Source organism: Mirounga angustirostris, unplaced genomic scaffold (assembly GCF_029215605.1).
Source record: "Mirounga angustirostris isolate CCGP_5_RB_7025 unplaced genomic scaffold, mMirAng1.0.hap1 SCAF_2, whole genome shotgun sequence".
NCBI classification, from domain to species: domain Eukaryota; kingdom Metazoa; phylum Chordata; class Mammalia; order Carnivora; family Phocidae; genus Mirounga; species Mirounga angustirostris.
Genome location: NW_026991710.1, coordinates 174,328,284 through 174,347,774, shown reverse-complemented (window position 1 = coordinate 174,347,774; position 19,491 = coordinate 174,328,284). Strand labels below are relative to the sequence as shown.

At 35.1% G+C, this 19,491-nt stretch overlaps 1 protein-coding gene across 1 annotated transcript in view; it reads right to left on the bottom strand.

Moving 5' to 3' along the window:
• The window catches only part of TEX15 (testis expressed 15, meiosis and synapsis associated), a 72,694-nt gene that overhangs the window by 16,400 nt on the left and 36,803 nt on the right, over positions 1-19,491 (bottom strand). Inside the window, exons 4-6 of the mRNA XM_045879294.3 lie at positions 12,863-13,100; positions 7,881-8,027; positions 6,429-6,591 (exon numbers count right to left, since the gene is read on the bottom strand). Of these exons, the coding sequence (XP_045735250.2) occupies positions 6,429-6,591; positions 7,881-8,027; positions 12,863-13,100 (548 nt within the window). The remainder of the gene's footprint in view (positions 1-6,428; positions 6,592-7,880; positions 8,028-12,862; positions 13,101-19,491) is intronic.

Sequence of the window (19,491 nt, the reverse complement as noted above, 5' to 3'; positions counted from 1 at the left end):
TTAATCTCCTATATTCATATACTTAATAACAGAATCTACATATTAATAGGCAAAAGTGTTTCCCTTTTATCTACTGTTACTTTGCTTCTTTTCTCTTTGTCAGGAGACAACAAAAACAGAAAGAAAAGGGGAATGAGTGGGGAAACAGAGGAGAAAAGTACAAAAGGTTCCATAGAATCCTTCTCAGGAGCAAAGCAAAGCACTACCCTTGCTCCATAGTGAAGTAAGTATTCCTGCAAATAATATATATAAATAAAAATCTGGAAAATGAAAACAAATTTTCTTTTATAATTTATAGGAATTTATTCCTACAATTTCATAAAGAACTAAATGTAATAACAAAGGAACTTATAAAAAATGTGTGTTTACCAAATAAAATGTTCACAAAACATTCATAGGTAATACCAAAAAATATCTTTATTAAAACATATTAATGATGAGAAATCGATGGTGAGATTTATGCCGTGTATGAAACTATAATCATATTATTGGGATGTACCATGAGATTCTTTATCACAATATTTTGAAAGATAGCTTTGTTGAAGACCTCCTAATTTTATAGCCACATGTAATTATACTTTTTAATTATAGTAAGCTATAGTGGTAATATGACCATAATAGAGATGTAGTTCTTGAGAGTAGGAGATGCAGTGGACAGACAAAAAATGGTGGATCCCTATACAACTTATAGCAAAATAAAACTCATTGAAAAAAAAAACCCATAAAAGTATTAGAAGAAAAGATGGAGAGATAGTTTTATAATCCTGAGATAGAAACTAAGTACTTTTAAGATAAATAACTGGATACAAGAAAGCCAGAAATTAAAAAATGATGTCAATTAAATGTAAATTAAATACCTTAACAGGTCAAAACTCATGATAAACAAAACTTGGACAAACTGGTGAAAAGTATTTTCTGAATTAGCAAGCTTAGTGCATAATTACACGTATGTTAGCGTACATAAAGAGTATATAGACATCTTCAAAATATTAATATATGAACAAGAAAATCACAAAAATTGTGAACACAAAAAGATGTCCAACTCCACTAAATAAATAGTAAGAGTTGTATTAAAAAACTGCTTAGATTGGCAAAGACTCTGAAGGATATCCTGAAGATGTAAGCACTCATACTCTTCATGGGAGTATAAACTGGTACTAATTTCCTGGAAAGTAAATCTATAGTTTTCAGCAAAATGTAATGTATAATCATCTATACCCAGTAAATCTACTTTTATGCAAGGATTTTTAGTACAATAGTCCAAGACTGCTAAAAGCTAGAAACCTAACTATCAGTATGAGACTGGTTAAGATTTCAAGGTATACTATGATGCTATAGTAATCAAAATAGTATGTTACTGGCACAAAAAGACAAAACCTTCCAGCTATAAAATGAGCAAGTCATGGGAATAAAAGGCATAGCATACGAAGTACAGTCATTGATACTGTAATAGTGTTGTATGGTGACAGATGGTAGCTACGCTTGTGGAGAGCATGGAACACTATAGAGAAGTTGGATCACTATGTTGTATACTTGAAACTAATGTAACATCATATGTCAACTATACTCAAAAAACAATTTAAAAAATGAGACTGGTTAAATAAATATATCGATCAATAATTATAAAAGTACTATATTTTTGTGCTATAACAAATGTCTAGAAACATAATGTTATGCAGCTATTACAAATATTAAGATAAATTAATACAAAGCAACATGGGAAAAGAAACCTAAATCACTTGTTTGTTTAATGATCTGAATTTCATAAATGTATGGTAAATGTATATTAATATATACATATTGTTAACTAATAAAGTACTTAATGTGGATGGCAGGTATGGTTTTTCTGAGGGCCTTATGCACATTAATTCATTTAATCTTCACAACATTCCCATTTTATTGATGAGAAAGTGAAGAGTAATTTGCCCAGGATCACAATTTATAAGGAATAGAACCTTAATCACTAGATTACATTTTTGCTTAAACTTAATAAGGGCACTTTAAATTTATTCCCATTTTTGGCAGTCTCATCACATAAATGAAAAATGGGAGAACCCAGCACCCTCAATAATATAAGAAACTATAAGAAAATGAAATTACAGTCAACAAAGCAAACTACCAAATAGTTATTAGCATCATGTTATTCTGTGGTGATGGAAATGTTCTTTATCTATGCTATCCAATACAGTAGCCAATTGCCACATGTAGTTACTGACTTGAAGTGTGGGCAAGTATATAAACAAGGGGTGGTGTGAATAAGGAATTAAAATTTTAATTTAATTTTAACTAATTTAAGTTTAAATAGACATATGACTAATGGCTACTGTACTGGATAGCACAGGTCTGCAGTACTCCAGAGGGAGATGAATATGCTGATAGTCAACACATGTGGCCTTGACTCTGGGCATAATACAGGTATTCCTCAAAATTTATTACCCTGAAAGGTATCATTGTTTATTGTTTTTTTTTCAAATGAGGTATAATTGACATACAAATTATATTAGTTTCAGGTGTGCAACATAGTGATTCGACACTGAATACGCTGCAAACTAATCACCATAGTAAGTCAAGTTATTACCCATCATTCTTTGATTAAAATAATTAGCCATAAGATTGTAGATGAGTAGGAGTAAAAGTAAGGAAAATCCTTATTTTACTGTCTCCATTTTAAGCCTTCTGGCTGAGGGATAATGTGGAGAGAATGACTAGGGAGAAGATCATCAAGAAAACAGAAAATTGAGCAAACTATCAACTAGACCTAACAGACATTTACTGAACTCTCTACCCAACAAAACCCAAATTTCCATTCTTCTAAAAGTGCACACAAAACATTCTTCAGGACAGACCACATGATAGGCTCAATAAATTTAAAAGGATAAAGATAGTACAAATTATATTCTCCAACTACAATGGAATAAAATTAGAAATCAGTAATGGAAAAAACTTTGGGAAATTCACATACACACAGAAGTTAAATAACATATTTCTAAAAAAAACCCAATGGGTCAAATAAGAAATCAAAAGGGAAATTGGAAAATAATTTGAGATGAATGAAAATGAAGACACAAAATACCTAAACTTACAGGATACAGCTAAAACTATAATTTCAGGGAAATTTATAGCTGTAAAGAAGATCTCAAATCAATACTTCAAACTTCCACCTTAAGACACCAGAAAAAGAACAAACTAAACCTGAAGCAAAAAGGAGGAAAATAAAGACCAAAGAGGAAATTAATAAAATGGAAAACAGAAAAATAGAAAAAAAATTAATGAAATCAAAAGTTGGTTCCTTGAAAAGATCAACAAAATTGACAAACCTTCAGCCAGGCTGACCAAGAAAATAAAGAGGGAAGACTAAAATTACTAGAATGACAACTGAAAGAGTTTCAAGATATTACTACTGGCTTTACAAAAAGAAAAAGGACTGTAAAGAAATACTACGAACAATATGACACTACTAAATTAGATAAGTTAGATGAAATGGACAAATTCCTACAAAGACACAAACCACTAAAACTGATTCAAGAAGAAACAGAAAACCTGGATAGAGATATAGTTAAGTGAAGAAACTGAATTAGTTAATAAACAACCTACTCACACAAAAAAGCCCGAATGGCTTTTTAAGATTTTTTTAAAAAGATTTTATTTGATTTAGAGCATGAGCAGTGGGAGGGACAGAGGAAGAGGGAGAAGCAGACTCCCTGCTGAGATGGCAGCCTGACATGGGGCTCTACCCCAGTTCTCCAAGATCATGACGAAGTCATGCTGAAGTCAGACACTTAACTGACTGAGCCACCCAGGTGCTCCCTGAATGGCTTTAATAGTGAAGTCTACCAAATGTTTAAGGAAGTATTAATGTTAATTCTTCACAAACTCCAAAAAAATGGAAAAGGAAGAAACCTTTCAAACTTATTCTATAAGACTAGTATTACTTTGATACCAAAACCAAAGACATCACAAGAAAGCTACAGATCAATGCATCTTATAAATATAGACACAGAAATCTTCAAAAAAATTTGTAGTAAACCGATTCCACCAACATGTAATAGAAATTACACACCACGACTAAATGGGATTTGTCTCAGCAATGCAGTTTACTTAACATCTGAAAATCAACTAGTGTGATACAACACAGTAAACACAGTGAAGACTAAAAATCACATGATCATCTCTATAGATGCAGCAAAAGGATCTGACAAAATCCAAAACCCTCTCATGATAAAAACACTCAACAAACTAGAACAGAAAGGAACTTCTTCAACATGATAAAGGACATCAAAAAACCCCATAGCTAACATCATACTTACTGGTGAAGGATGAATGCTTGCCCCTAAGTTCAGGAACAAGACAGGATGTCTATCCACTCTTACCACTTCTATTAAACATTCAACTGGAGGTCCTAGCCAGGGCAATTAGACAAGAAAAAGAAATAAAAAGTATCCAGATTGGGAAGGAAGAAATAAAACTAACTCTATTTGTAGGTGACCTGATTTTGTATATAGAAAATCCTAAGGAAATCACTAAAAAAACTAGAACTAATAATGAGATCAGTAAGGTTACAGGATATAAGACCAATACACAAAAATCAACAACATTTCTATATACTTAAATGAAGAATACAGAAATGCGATTGAGAAAACTCTACTTACAAAAGTATCCAAAAATAAAATCTTGGTAGTAAATTTAACAAAAGAAGCATAAAACTTAAACCATAAAACCTTTACCTCACATCTACTGTGGTGGCTATAAACAAAAAGTCAGATAGTAACACAGGAAGTGGAAAATCCCAACACTCATACACTGCTGGTGTGAATGTAAATGGTGCAGCCATTTTGGAAAAACAGTTTGGCAGTTCCTCAAATGGTTAACATAGTGTCATCATATGACCCAGCAATTCCACTCCTAGCTATCTACCCAAGAGACATGAGAACACATGTCTACACCAAAACTTGTACAAGAGCAATCATAGCAGAATTATTCATAATTGCCAAAAGGTGAAAACAACCCAAACATCTTTCAAATGATGAATATAGTATATCTGATCAATGTAATATTAATCCATAAAAAAGAAGGAAATATTAATACGTTACAACATGTGAGAACCTTGAAAATACTGTTAAGTGAAAGTCACTAGTCATGAAAGGCCATGTCACTTCACATATTTATGACTTCCCTTATATCAAATGCCCAGAATAGGCAAATACAGTTGATCCTTGAACGATATGGGTTTGAACTGTGTGGGTCCACTCATACATGGATTTTTTTCTATTAATATATTGGAAAACTTTTGGAGATTTGCCACAATTTTATTTTATTTTATTTTTTTTTAAAAAGATTTTATTTATTCATGAGAGACAGAGAGAGAGAGAGAGAGGCAGAGGGAGAAGCAGGCTCCCAAGGAGCAGGGAGCCCGATGCGGGACTCGATCCCAGGACCCCGGGATCATGACCTGAGCCGAAGGCAGACGCTTAACCATCTGAGCCACCCAGGCGCCCGATTTGCCACAATTTTAAAAAACTCACAGATGACCCACATAGCCTAGAAATGCCAATAAAGATTAAGAAAAAGTTAGGTATTACTGTAAGAATACAGTATATCAAATATATAAGGTACAAAGTAGATGTTAATCACCAGTCTATGTTCTGGGTAAGGCTTCCAGTCAACACAAGGCTATCAGTAGTTAGGTTTTTAGGGAGTCAAAAGTTATACATAGATTTTTTGACTGCAAGGGGATTGACACCTCTAACTTCATGTTCAAGGCTCAGCTATACATAGAGACAGAAAGTAGATTAGTGACTGCTTAGGGGCAAGGGCCTGAGAGGAAAGGGATATAGAAAGGGATATAGCTTTTCAAGGGTACATAGTTTCTTTTTGAGGTGATGATGATAACACTCAGTTAGCTGGCACAAACAGACATTTTTTAAAAAAAGTTTATGTGTTGGCAAGGATATAGAGTAATTATGTAACCTGATACAACTGCTTTTGAAAACTGGTTGATATCCTCTTTGAATTAAGTTGCACATTTCTGATGTAGATATATAATATTCTACACAAAAACTCTTGCACATATGCACTGAGACACATAAAGGTTTAAAACAGCAATGTTTACAATGTGAAGAAAACTGGCAAGTATCTAAATATCCCCAGAAGAATAGTGTGTAGTCAACAAATGGAATAATGTGTGTGAATACATATATAAGAATGAAAAAACCACAGGTGTTCTTATCAGCATAGAAGAATCACACAAACATAATACTGAGCAAAAGAAGTCACAAAAATATCTGATTATAATTCTAGATACATAAAATAAAAAATTTATTAAAGCACAACTATTTTGCTTACAGATTCATAATGTATTAGAAAATAATACTCAGAAGTTCTAAGACTAGCACAAATGCTACTGAAGCAGAGTAATATATGTATCTTACCAGCCCTCTTAGGAAATCCAGTTGAGAGGAATCTCAAAGATGTCATAAGGTGTCCATTATCTACTTTTTGGCCAATAAATTTTACTGTTAATATTGCATATGGAAGACACTGCCTAGGTTTATCTACTGGCTTTGAAAGAACACTGTATTCATAGAAGTATACCTGAGAGATAAAGAAGGGGGGAAAAAACCATTTTTAAGCTAATTAGTGTTAGCAGAATTGAATAAGCTCATATTTTAAAAAGTTACGTAAACTGCACGATGTTATTTATTCACTGGCTTCCATTTACCCACCCCTTCTCCCCATTCTTCAACCCTAGTTTGTTTTTTAAAGTATAAATATTTCCCCCAACCACATATATTTTTCTTGGCAGGGTATCAATGTGGGCAGCAGCAGAAACAATCTGTTTTGAAATAAACAAGTATTTTTCCATTAAAAGTTCAATGTTTTGCATATGCTATGAACACCTGTACTGTTTCAGTTGGAAGAAAAAGTTAATTATGAAAATAATAATAGCTCAATACATTTACAGGTGGGAACATATAATTCTAGAAAATTTATCTTCATTTAAACATATATATGATGATATTCAATGTTTATTACATATAATTTAAAGTCTACTGTCTTAGCAATTTATGATAGAAAATTAATGCTTCACATGTAATGAACACATAAGCCTTTCTCCTGTTGCAAAGTAGAGAAGATCAATAACATTATTTCAAAATAGCTTATTAAAAAAAGTTGGCATGTTTTGCAAGTTAGGAACTAATCTACGCAACAACTAAATAAAAGAAAGCATCCATTGTATCCTGAACACAGTTAAATGCAAATTTGGAAACTTCTTTACTAACATTCCTAGATCACAAATATTAAAGGAGCTTTCATTATTTATTTAAAAGGTCTTATTATATTGAATAAATTAAGAGATTTTTCTTTTTTAAATTTTATTATGTTAGTCACCATACATCACATCATTAGTTTTATGTATTTCATTTATTTTTTATTAATTATGTTATGTTAATCACCATACATTACATCATTACTACATCATGTAGTGTTCCGTGATTCATTGTTTGCATATAACACCCAGTGCTCCATTCAATACGTGCCCTCTTTAATACCCATCACCAGGTTAACCCATCCCCCCAACCCCTCCCCTCTAGAACCCTCAGTTTGTTTCTCAGAGTCCATAGTCTCTCATGGTTCGTCTCCCCCTCCAATTCCCCCTCTTCATCTCCCCCTTCCTACTATCTTCTTTTTTTTTTTTTAACATATAATGTATTATTTGTTTCAGAGGTACAGGTCTGTGATTCAACAGTCCTGCACAATTCACAGCACTGTGAATTAAGAGATTTTCATTTAATATTTTGAGAAGCTGTTTTAAGTCATGTATCATACAGTGTGAAGCATGTCACTTCCAAATAGTCAAATGGTCCAAAAAGTTAACATACCGCTGAATTGTAGGCTTGTAACTCAATGGTATCTTTCAGAGAAGGTACGTTTCTTGACATATGGCAATCAAAATTAGGAGAAGGATCCAAAGAAACTTTGTTTTTATCCACCGAAGGCTGAATTTTCTTCACTTTTCCAAAGAGAACCTAAAAAAAAAAAAGAAAAAAAGGCAAAAAGAAGGTCCATAAAAACACACCAGAACATTTTAAACTCCCATGCTAGAACATAGAGTAAGGCTAACTCTTTTTTAAAGAAACAAATACAAATGGAGAGATAATCCATGTCCCAGATGAGTAGGGTGACTTATTATCATGTCAATTCTCTTTCTAAATTAAACTCTAAGGCTATAGTAATTGTAATTAAAATTTTAGAAAATCTTTTGTGGAAATGAATTTTAGTCTAAAAACTTATCTGGAAGACTAAACAAACAAGAATAGCCCAAAAAATTTTGAAAAAATTTTTTTAGAAAAAAATGTTGGGTCAGAGATAAGAGACTGATGGAACAGGGCAGGTGACTTGAACATCCAAGGTATTAAATGTTTTGTTTTGTTTTTTAATTTTTAGAGAGAGGGAGAGAGAGAAAGTGATATCAGGGGAGGGGCAGAGAGAGAGGGAGAGAATCCCAAGCAGGCTCCACGCCCAGCACAGAGCTTGATGCAGGGCTCGATCTCAGGATACTGAGATCATTACCTGAGTCAAAATCAAGAGTCGGACACTCAGCCGACTCAGCCACCCCAGAGCCTCTAAATGTTTTTTATAAGGATGGTACTACCACAAAAAAAGGCAGAGGGGGGAAAATGAACAAAATAAAAAGCCCCGGATAAATCCAAGCATCTATAAAAATATAGTATAATGTTAAAAGTACCATTTGAGATAAGTGAAGCAAAAACACTCAATAAATGGTGTAAGACAACTGAAAAAATTAAATTCCCTTAATATATAGACCAAAATAAATGCCAAACAAGTTAAATATTTAAGTAATGCAAACACTGTAGAAAGAAATAAGTCACTATCTAATCTCAAAGTGAGAATTCTTTTCTAAGCATATGTGCCATGAACCCATAAATCAAAACCATAAAGCTATAAAATATTCCAAAACATTTATTTATACATCAAAAACAAATGAGTATACTAAAAGACAACCTACTGATTGGGAGAAAATGTTTGCAAATGATATATCCAACAAAGGGTTGGTATCCAAAATATATAAAGAACTTAAAGCAAACTGATGCAGCCACTGTGGGAGACAGTATGAAGGTTCCTCAAAAAAATTAAAAAGAGAACTACTCTATAACCCAACCATTGCACTACTGGGTATTTACCCAAAGAATACAAAAACACTCATTCAAAGGGATATATGCACCCCTGTTTATTGCAACACTATTTACAACAGCAAAACTATGGAAGCAGCCCAAGTGTCCAACGACAGATGAATAAAGATTTGGTGTATATATACAATTGAATATTATTCAGCCATAAAATAGAATGAAATCTTGCCATTTACAACAACATGGATGGATCTAGAGTGTATAATGCTAAGTGAAATAAGCCAGTCAAAGAAAGACAAATACCACAGAATTTCACCCATATGTGCAATTTAAGAAACGAACAAAGGAAAATGAAATAGAGACAGGAATGCTTGGCTGGCTCAGTTGGTACAACTTGTGGCTCTTGATCTCAGGATTGTGAGTTCAAGCCCCATAATGGGTGTAGAGTCTACTTAAGAAAAAAAAGAGAGAGAGAGAGTGAGACAAACCAAAAGACAGACTCTGAACTATAGAGAACAAACAGATAGTTATTGGTGAGGGGGAGTGGGTGAAATAGATAAAGGGGATTAAGAGTAGCCATCTTCTTTTCGGGTGGGAGAGGTGTGGTGCCCAAATGCAGGACTGGAACTCATCACCCTCAGATCAAGACCTGAGCTGAAATTAAGAATCAGATGCTTGACCAACTGAGCCACCCAGGTGCCCTGTGAGTACATTTATCTTGATGAGCACTGAGTAATATATGGAACTTATGAATCACTACATTGTACACCTGAAACTAAAATAACACTGTGTGTGTGTTAACTACACTGGAATTAAAAAAAATTTTAAAAATGAAATAAAATAATATGTATCATATATATTAATATATTAATTTGGATCAGGGTGAAGATACTGGCATTGAGTAGGATATACCAAGGAACACTTATGTGGCTGTGTATGGAAAACAAAACAAGGGGAGCTTGCGTGACTCAGTCAGTTAAGCGTCTGCCTTTGGCTCAGGCATGATCCTGGGGTCCTGGGGTCCAGCCCCACATTGGCTCTGTGCTCAGCACAGAGTCTGCTAATCCCTCTCCTTTTGCCCCTCCCACCCCCCATTTGTGCACTCTCTCTCTCTCAAATAAATAAAATCTTTAAAAAATACCAGGAACATAATTAACTGATAAAAGTAAGGTGGAAGAAAGTACAATTGAAAGGACAAGTACACATTTTGAGTCAGCAATTCTATTACTGTTATTTTTCAATATAATAATACATTCATTCAAAATTAAAAACAATACTAAATGTAATGTGGTATCCTGCATTTGGGTACTGGAAGAGAAAAAATAGTAGAAAAACAGGCAAAATCCAAATATAATTTAGTTAATGGTATGGTACCAATGTTAGTCTCTTCATTTTATTATTTTTATTTTCTTCCTGAAATATAACTGACATATACAATGCTAGTTTCTTAGTTTTGACAAAAGTGCCACAGTGATGTGAAATGCTAACATTAGGGGGACAGTGAGTGAAATGTATACAGGAACTTTCTGTACTATCTTTGTAATTTTTCTGTAAATTTAAATTTATTTCAAAATGAAAAGTTTATTTTTTAAAAAGGAAAACATTAAGTGATAAAATATAATTGAAAGTATATTCAAAATATACTTTAATGAACTGTAATGCTTACAAATCAACTAAAAAAAAAAAAACCAAATTGGCAAAGGATATAAATCAGTAACTATTGTTTTTTTATTTTTAAATTTTTTTTATGTTTAAGTAGGCTCCATACCCAATGTAGGCTTTGAACTCAAAACCCTAAGATCAAGAGTCACATGCTCCACCTGCTGAGCCAGCCAAGTACCCCTCACTAAATATTGTTAATAAATATATGCAGAATGTTTAAACTCAGTAGTAACTATGTAAAAATATTGAACCAACAATGAGAAACTGTTGCATGTAAGACTGGCAAAAATTTAAAAAAAAGTATAACACATAAAGTGAGGGCATGAGATAACACACATTCTTACACACTGTGGATAGAAATGTCAATTAAGGGGCACCTGGGTGTCTCAGTCAGTTAAGCGTCTGCCTTTGGCTCAGGTCATGAACCCAGGGTCCTGGATGGAGTCCCACATTGGGCTCCCTGCTTGTAGGGAGCCTTCTTCTTCATCTCCTCCCTGCTCATGCTCTCTCGCTATCTCTGTCCCTATCTCCCGTCTCTTTCTCTCAAATAAATAAATAGAATCTTAAAAAAAAAAAGAAATGTCAATTAACATAACCCTTCTTAGGACAACTGGGCAATACATATCCAAAGCTGTGAAAGTATACATAGCTTTGGCTCCTAATCTGATTTCTCGGGAGGAATTAGCCAATTAATTCTTAGCAAATAATCACAGGTATGTGTAAAAATACACCTATAAGGAAGATCAAAATAATAATTAAAAGTACAAAACAAAAAACCAAATAATTTATATCCCTAAATTAAAAAACGTGTCATGCAAATTTATGATAGAGCTATATAGTCGAATACTATGTAGTTAGTTATTCAAAAGGCTATTAGAAGGGTGCCCGGCTGGCTCAGCTGGTAGAGTATGCGACTCTTGATCTTGGTGTTGTGTTCAAGCCCCATGTTGGGTGTAAAAATTTTACTTAAAAAAAAGCTATTAGAGAAGAACACTTTAATGCAATGAAAAATCTGTCTTATAATCAATGAAAAAAGTTATGTATATAAGGAATATATTTTAATTACCATTATACATGCATATCTGCATAAATAAGCAAAACTATAGATATATAAAAAAATGAACTGTGGTTATTAATGGGCTTTTGGAACTTCTTAGTATGCACCAAATTTCCTAAAATCAGTATTGATTACTTTTTAATATAAAAATTGTGCTTTATGAATTTGATAATATTTGAGGCCTAAACACATAAGGAATTATTCCGAAGGAAGCACTGGTTTTATGTGTACCCATCCTATGTTACAAACCTGAGGATCCTGCCTACCTAGTGTGATTTTAATAGTCCTGGCAAAGCTACAGTTAACGATAAAAGTGTATCTTAGCCAGTTTGTTGATGCTTAAGATTTGGTAAGACTTACTTCTTTTCAATTTTGAGTAATTTCAGACTTTCAGAAAAGTTGGGAAACTAGTTCAGAGGTCCTATATACTTGTATCCAGTTTTTCCTAAAGTTAACATCTTATATAACCATGGCAAAATTATGAAAACTAAGAAACACTGTTACATTGTAATCTGAAACTAATGTGACATATAATGTATGTCAACTAGACTTCAATAAAAAATTAAAACAAAAAAATTAACATTGTATAATACTATTAACTAAAATAAAGATTAAGAGTTTAGTACCTTTAGCTTAAGCTAGAATTACTATAATCAATGTTTTGGAGAAAAACACTTAAAGCACTCTGGTATTAATTATGGTCTGAACAAAAAAGAGAGAAGGGTCATTTAAGACAGAAAAAAATATAAATTGGAAAGACAAAGATGATACAACCTGCATTTGCTTACTTGGAGTTTTGTTTTATGCTACATACCCAACTAAAGTCAGAAATAGGGGAAAATTTCAAATGACGATGATGAAAGTAATATATATATTATTTATTTCATATAATGCAACTTAAAAACACTAGTAATTCATACTGAAAGGAGAATATGCTCAGGTCAATTTAAAGCAACTGAATATAATTATTTAGTAATTGTTTTATGCTACCTACCTTAAAAATTATAATACTTTCTACAGTAATGCTTCTACTATGAGCATAATTCAAAGCAACATCAACATGTCTAAATACATAAATTCCAAGAAGAGGATTTCCTAATATCTTCAATGTAGATGTTCTGGTACTTATCCCATTTTGATATATTTCAGCCACATCATTCTGAGGAAGTGCTAAAAAGCAAAAATGTTCTTCAAGTTCTCTGCCATGTCTTCCACTCTCACGCATCTCTGACCTAAAGCAAAACAGTGTGTAGTTAAATGAGAATATTGACTGAATTTTCAAGGAGAAGATAATTATTTCAGCTTACTACAGTTAGAAAGCAAGACAATTACTGATAACATTCAGAAACATCACTATCCTATGATAACAAGTTAGGCTGAAAATCATCTAAGGAAAGAACTGAAGTAGGAAACTACTCATCCAGAATTATGGACTACATTCTGTATAGGCCAGTGATAATAAGGGCTAACATTTCTCGAATGCTACTAATATACCCAGCGCGCTAAGACTTACCCTTTATAAGCATTTTTGTAAATTTTTTCCGAATTTTCCAAGAACTGATTGCTATTATTTTATTGTTGTTTTTATAACCATTTTTTCCTCATCCCCCTTGCCTCTGTTACACTCATTTTTAAAATGAGGAATATGAAGTTCAGAGAGTTAAACTCGCCAAAATAGCAAGATGACAAGAGTTGGAATTATTTATGTGAACTCTTGTCTGCTAAGTTCCAGAGCTCAAGTTCTCACTTTTCTATGGATGAAAGAACAGGCATTTCGTAAATAAATATATAAAGAGATACATATGGTAAACTATTAGGGAAATTCTCCATTTTTCAGGGATCCAGACAGCAGCTGGAAGAAACAAGCTAGGATTTGATTAGAGTACTCCTATCACAAAAGTAAAATTATGAATCATCCTCAGAAAAGATTATAATCTGAAGTACACACACTTAAAATTTTGACTATACTCCACAACAAGAACCATTTAACTGGGGGTACCAGAATGGCTCAGTTGGTTAAGTGTCTGCCTTTGGCTCAGGTCATGATCCCAGGGTCCCGGGATCAAGCCCTGCATTAGGCTCCTTGCTCAGTGGGGAGTATGCATTTCCCTCTCCATCTGCAGCTCCCCCAGCTCATGCTCTCTTTCACTCTCAAATAAATTAATCTTTTTTTTTTTTTTTTTGTAAAGAACCACTTAATCATATAGACAGGCAATCTATTTGGCTTGCTCAGGTGTAGTAGCTGCAACAAATGCCACACTAGGTGATACAGTAGAGAGGTCCGATTGCTAGAATAGGACAGAGGTGTGATTCCAAATCATCATCAGCAGTGGAGAACCTCAGAACTTAGAAAGTAATGTGTATACTACAAAAGGAAAATTGTTCTTGAATACCACATGCTACCAATATTTGTTATTTCCTGGAACACCACTCACAGAGTTTGTATAAAGTATACTAAGCACATTAGCATATTAGTACTTATTGGCATGAATAACTTACTGTTTACAGTACAAAGGGGCACAAAACACATGGCAACAGTTACAAGCAAGACTAACTGATTAGATTGTGACCACTGTGTCCCAGTTCCTGGAAATGTCAACTCCACATATCATCTCCTGCTCTTGCTTGCAACTTGAATCAGTAGATTCTATGACCCACTAAGATCTCCATGTAGATAAGATTTAAAATTCACAGAATTAGAGTACTTTTTTCTGTTTTCCCAATTTCTCAACTCATTCTTCCTAGAATCTGGAAAAGCATTAATTTTCTGAGCATGCCTAGAAGGAGTTCCCACATGGGAGTACTAACAACAATAGCACAAAGCGTGGGAGGAAGGAAGGAGATGTTCACTGTTGTAAGGTTCTTACACTACATATGAATATAACATTATGTGAAGGTACACTGTGTAAACCCTAGAGCAGTGTTTCTCAACACTGGCACACACCATTGACATTGTGGGCCAAATAACTCTTTGTGTTACCTAGTCATCTTACTGGCTTAACATTATATTCTCTTAAAGGACTGACTAAAATGTAAAAATATAACTTAATAAAGATTTGACCCAGAGCTCCAAAAACTTTTACAAATTAAAGTAGAAAATATTCCTTGAGTTTCATATTAGTAATAATACTGAATACTTTGTTTTCAATGTATGTTTTCAGAATAACATTTGAAAAACATTTAGGACTAAATATGATTTAGACAAAAGTGAGCAATAAAAAATTACTCTTTAGAAGTTTAAAAAATTTTTTCATTCCAGTGTAATTAACATATAGTGTTATATTAGTTTCTGTTGTATAAGATAGTGATTCAACAATTCCATGTATTACTCAGTGCTTGTCAAGTAAGTGTACTCTTAATCCTCTTTATTTCACCCATCCCCCCCACTTCCCCTTTGGTAACCATCTCTTTGTTCTCTATAGTTCTGAGTCTGTTTTTTGTCTCCCCTCCCCCTTGTTCTTTTGTTTCTTAAATTGTACATATGAGTGAAATTCTATGGTATTTGTCTTTCTCTGACTGGCTTATTTCACTTAGCATTACTCTCTAGATTCATGTTGTTGCAAATGATAAGATTTCCTTCTTTTTTATGGCTGAATTAATATTCCATTGTATGTGTGTGCATGCGTGTGTGTGTGTACACACCACATCTTCTTTATCCATTTAATCTGCTGACAGACACCTGGGCTGCTTCCATCATTTGGCTGTTGTAAATAATGCTGCAATAAACAGGGGTGCATATATCCCTTTGAATTAGTGTTTTTGTATTCTTTGGGTAAATACCTAGTAGTGCAATGGCTGGATCATAGGGTAGTTCTATTTTTAATTTTCTGAGGAACCTCCATACTGTTTTCCAGAGGGCCTACATTAGTTTGCATTCCCACCGACAGTGCAAGAGGGTTCCCCTCTCTCCACATCCTCAACCAATACCTGTTGTTTCTTGTGTTGTTGATGTTAACCATTTTGACAGGTGTGAGGTGAGATCTCACTGTAGTTTTGATTTGCATTTCCCTGATGATGAGTGATGTTGAACATTTTTTCATCTGTCTGTTGGCCATCTGTCCTCTTTGGAGAAATGTCTGTTTATGTCTTCTGCCCATTTTTAAATTGGATTATTTGTTTTTCGGTGTCTTTAGAAGTTTTTTTAAAAGGTTGGCTCTTCAGAATTATCAGACACTAGGATCTATGTTAACTTATTAAAATGATGAAGCTCTGAGTCTCAAGACTTCCATTTCAGATATCACAGGTAAAATGAATTTGAATAGTCTTTTGTGTTTGTAGGGACATGTAATCAAATAAGAATATAAAGACCTAGTACATACAAAGTGACCAATTACTGAGAGAGGAAAGCTGAAGAGACTCCATTTTTAGAAAGGCTCCTTCTCTGCTGCTTTTCTGCTAGGCCCCACTTACTCATGTTCTGTATTTTGCATCTGAATAAAACAAAGAAGCTATGTTCCCACCCTAAGTGGGAAACAAGAAAGTTAATCATTCTTAAGAGTTTTGTCCTAGGCCCCCAAACATCAGATAACATCTAAGAGCTGGATCCCAAACACGTTCCAGGCTATTTAGCTTCAAACAAACCTCAGTCAGTGCTGGCATAAATAACCCCTACCTTCAATGATTTATAAAATACACCTATTATTCATCTCTTACTTGCCTTTGACTGGACTCTACCCAGTATTCCTCAACCCCTTTCCAATATAATTGCCTAACTCCAAGTGATGAGACTCATTCTCCTTTCCTTTCTGAATCTCCCAGATATTCTGTCTGCTACTCTGCCTGTCACTTATGCTATTCAACAAACTCTGTTTTCACTTCCTGGCTTGCATTTGATTTCTACCAGGTGCGAAGTCAAGGACCCTCCTGGATGGTCCTGTGGGACTCCTCTCTGGGTCCAAGAACCCAGCCTACCTGCATTATTACCAAGAAACATTAATGCCAATCAGATTCTATGCTAACAGAATATTTATATTATCTTAAATATAAAAAAACAAATAATAGCTAAGAATAACTTTCCAGAAATATTTACTCATGTCTTTATGCAATAATACTAATAAAGAATAAGTATCACAATCTGTCAGCCCCTGTACCTTAAACATACTTTAAGCTCTAGAGTGGAAAGTTCGAAATCAACCGAGCATGCAAGTGTTAAACCTGTAGATATACTCTTGGTGGTGGGTTAGTCATTATTTTTTTTAACCACTATTTTATTAAACATTAAGTAAATAAATGTAAAAATTTTAGATAAGAAAATTCATATGGACAGAAAAGTTATGTATAAGTTAACACAGCACAACAAATGAGTGGTAGAAACAAGATTAAAATCCTGGATATCTTTTGGAAGACCATGAACTTAGAATTGACTGTGTGCTACTATGATGCTTATCTACTGAAACCAACTATAACAAAGTGTAAGTGCCTCAGATGGAATGCCCATATCATAGTTAATTACATTATACAGGATAGATTTCCAAGATACCTTATATATAATAGGTAGTGAATAATTTTTTGAGTAATGAAACACTTTCAGTATCATATCTCAAAGTTTAACTGGAAAAAAAAAGGAACTCTATTTAGCTACTGGGGTGTGTGGAGGAGAGAATACAAGTATTCAGTCAAGTATGTTTTTTGTAAAATAATTAAAGAAAATGAAGTAATTGGCTTTGGAGAGCTGGAAAAAGAATTTAATTGTTTTCAAATCCATCAGACTGCTGGTAAGTGATCAATCTCTAGCTGGCAGGAAGTACAATATATGAAAAGCATAAATAAGGTAAGACAAATTGGGATTTAACTAAGTTTACAGAACAAGTAAATTGCTTAAAAAAAAAAGGTTTTATTTATTTGACAGAGAGACAGAGCACAAGCAGGTGGAGTGGCAGACAGAGGGAGAGGGAGAAGCAGACTCTCCGCTGAGTAGAGAGCTGGACGTTGGGCTTGATCCCTGGACCCTGGGATCATGACCTGAGCTGAAGGCAGAGGCTTAACTGACTGAGCCACAGGCACCCTGTAAATTTCTTTTTTTTTTTTTTAGAGAGAGCGGGAGAGAGAGAAAGTGGGGATAAGGAGGGGGCAGAGGGTGAGGGAGAGAGAGAATCTCAAGCCCAGTACGGAGGCCAACATGGGGCTTGACCCCACAACCCCAAGATCATGACCCAAGTTGAAATCAAGAGACAGATGCTTAACTGACTGAGGCACCCAGGCACCCTAAAATAGGTACATTTTTGATTCAAGTGTAGTGATGTCACAAGATAGAGCAGACCTCACCCTCTGGCCCCTAGCAAAGATCAACCATTAGATAGCTACCTATAAACAAAAACAGCTCTGAGAGAGCTTTGGAGTACACTTAAGAAACTTCAGCAACATGGTGGCATAAAAAGTTAGAGAGTAACTGCACAGAAAGGGACGGATGAACAGTTTCAATTTTCCTGTACCATCCCACACATTGAGCTGGCATTGCTCAGTGCCAAGAGGGAACTCTCTAGATAGAAAGAGATCCCCTCACCAGGAAAGTGAGAGTGAGGTAACCAGTTTCCCCAGCCCTCTGGGGCACTAACATGAAGGATCAAGGATCTGCTTTGGTTTTACCCCAAACAGAGAATGGGAAAGCTGAGACACAAAGAGACTGGCAGGAACAAGGAAGAAAAGCAGAGGCTACCAACAGGAGCTATACAGCAGGAGCAACTACCATCCCACCGACTGCTCAGCAAATATCAGTAGCTTTCACTACTGAAGAAACAGCCAGTGTGGCTGCAGCATACCCCTACAAATTTCACTAGTTTCAGACCCACAGGTATTTATATTTGTTGACACCAGCCACCTGAGTCTCCCCACCCGCCTTCCACCAGAAGCCAGCCAAAGACTCTCTGGCTTCAAGAGTGCAACAACCAACTCAGATTCCTGCAGCTGACACCCACCAATATGCAGGTGCTCAGGGCTAGCTCCTCCAGCTGTGTACTTATATGCTGTTGGCTAAACACCTGTCACCAGCCTAAACTGCTGTGGGCACACCATGGCAAGATCCTGCAGCCACATTAGGCCACATCCATAGCGAAGGCCCCTATAGCTGCATGTGGGCCCAGATCAAGCCCTATCTTATGTCACTGGCCTGTATCACTAGGGTCACCTGCAGCTAGCTACTCCAGCTATACACCTGAATACCCTCTGGCCCAATCCCCATCATTAACCCCCACACTGCTATGTGTCCAGGGCAAGATATAGCTAACACAGTAATGAACAACAGTCAGGAACCCGTTGCCTGCCCTGGCACCCACCACTACATGTGTGTTAGCCACTGGACCCTGCCACAACACAGGCACCTGCAACTGAGTGTGTGCATATGACAGACTCAGGCCTCTACCACTGCTTACTCTGGTCTCTAGCTGATGGACCAGGAGGAGATGCTGAGAACCCCAACAGCCCTTGCAGCTTATGTGAATGCCTGGCAGCACTCACCAAAGACCACACAACTGTCAATAATGTACAGGCCAAGGCCTAATCCAGTGAGTTGTCATCCACCCCCTAGACCTGAAGCAACTACATGCCCTGCACTTGGCACCCTGTATCATAGCACACTCTAACATGCCCCTATCTGCAGGTGAAGGTCTATACTTATCAAAGTTCAAT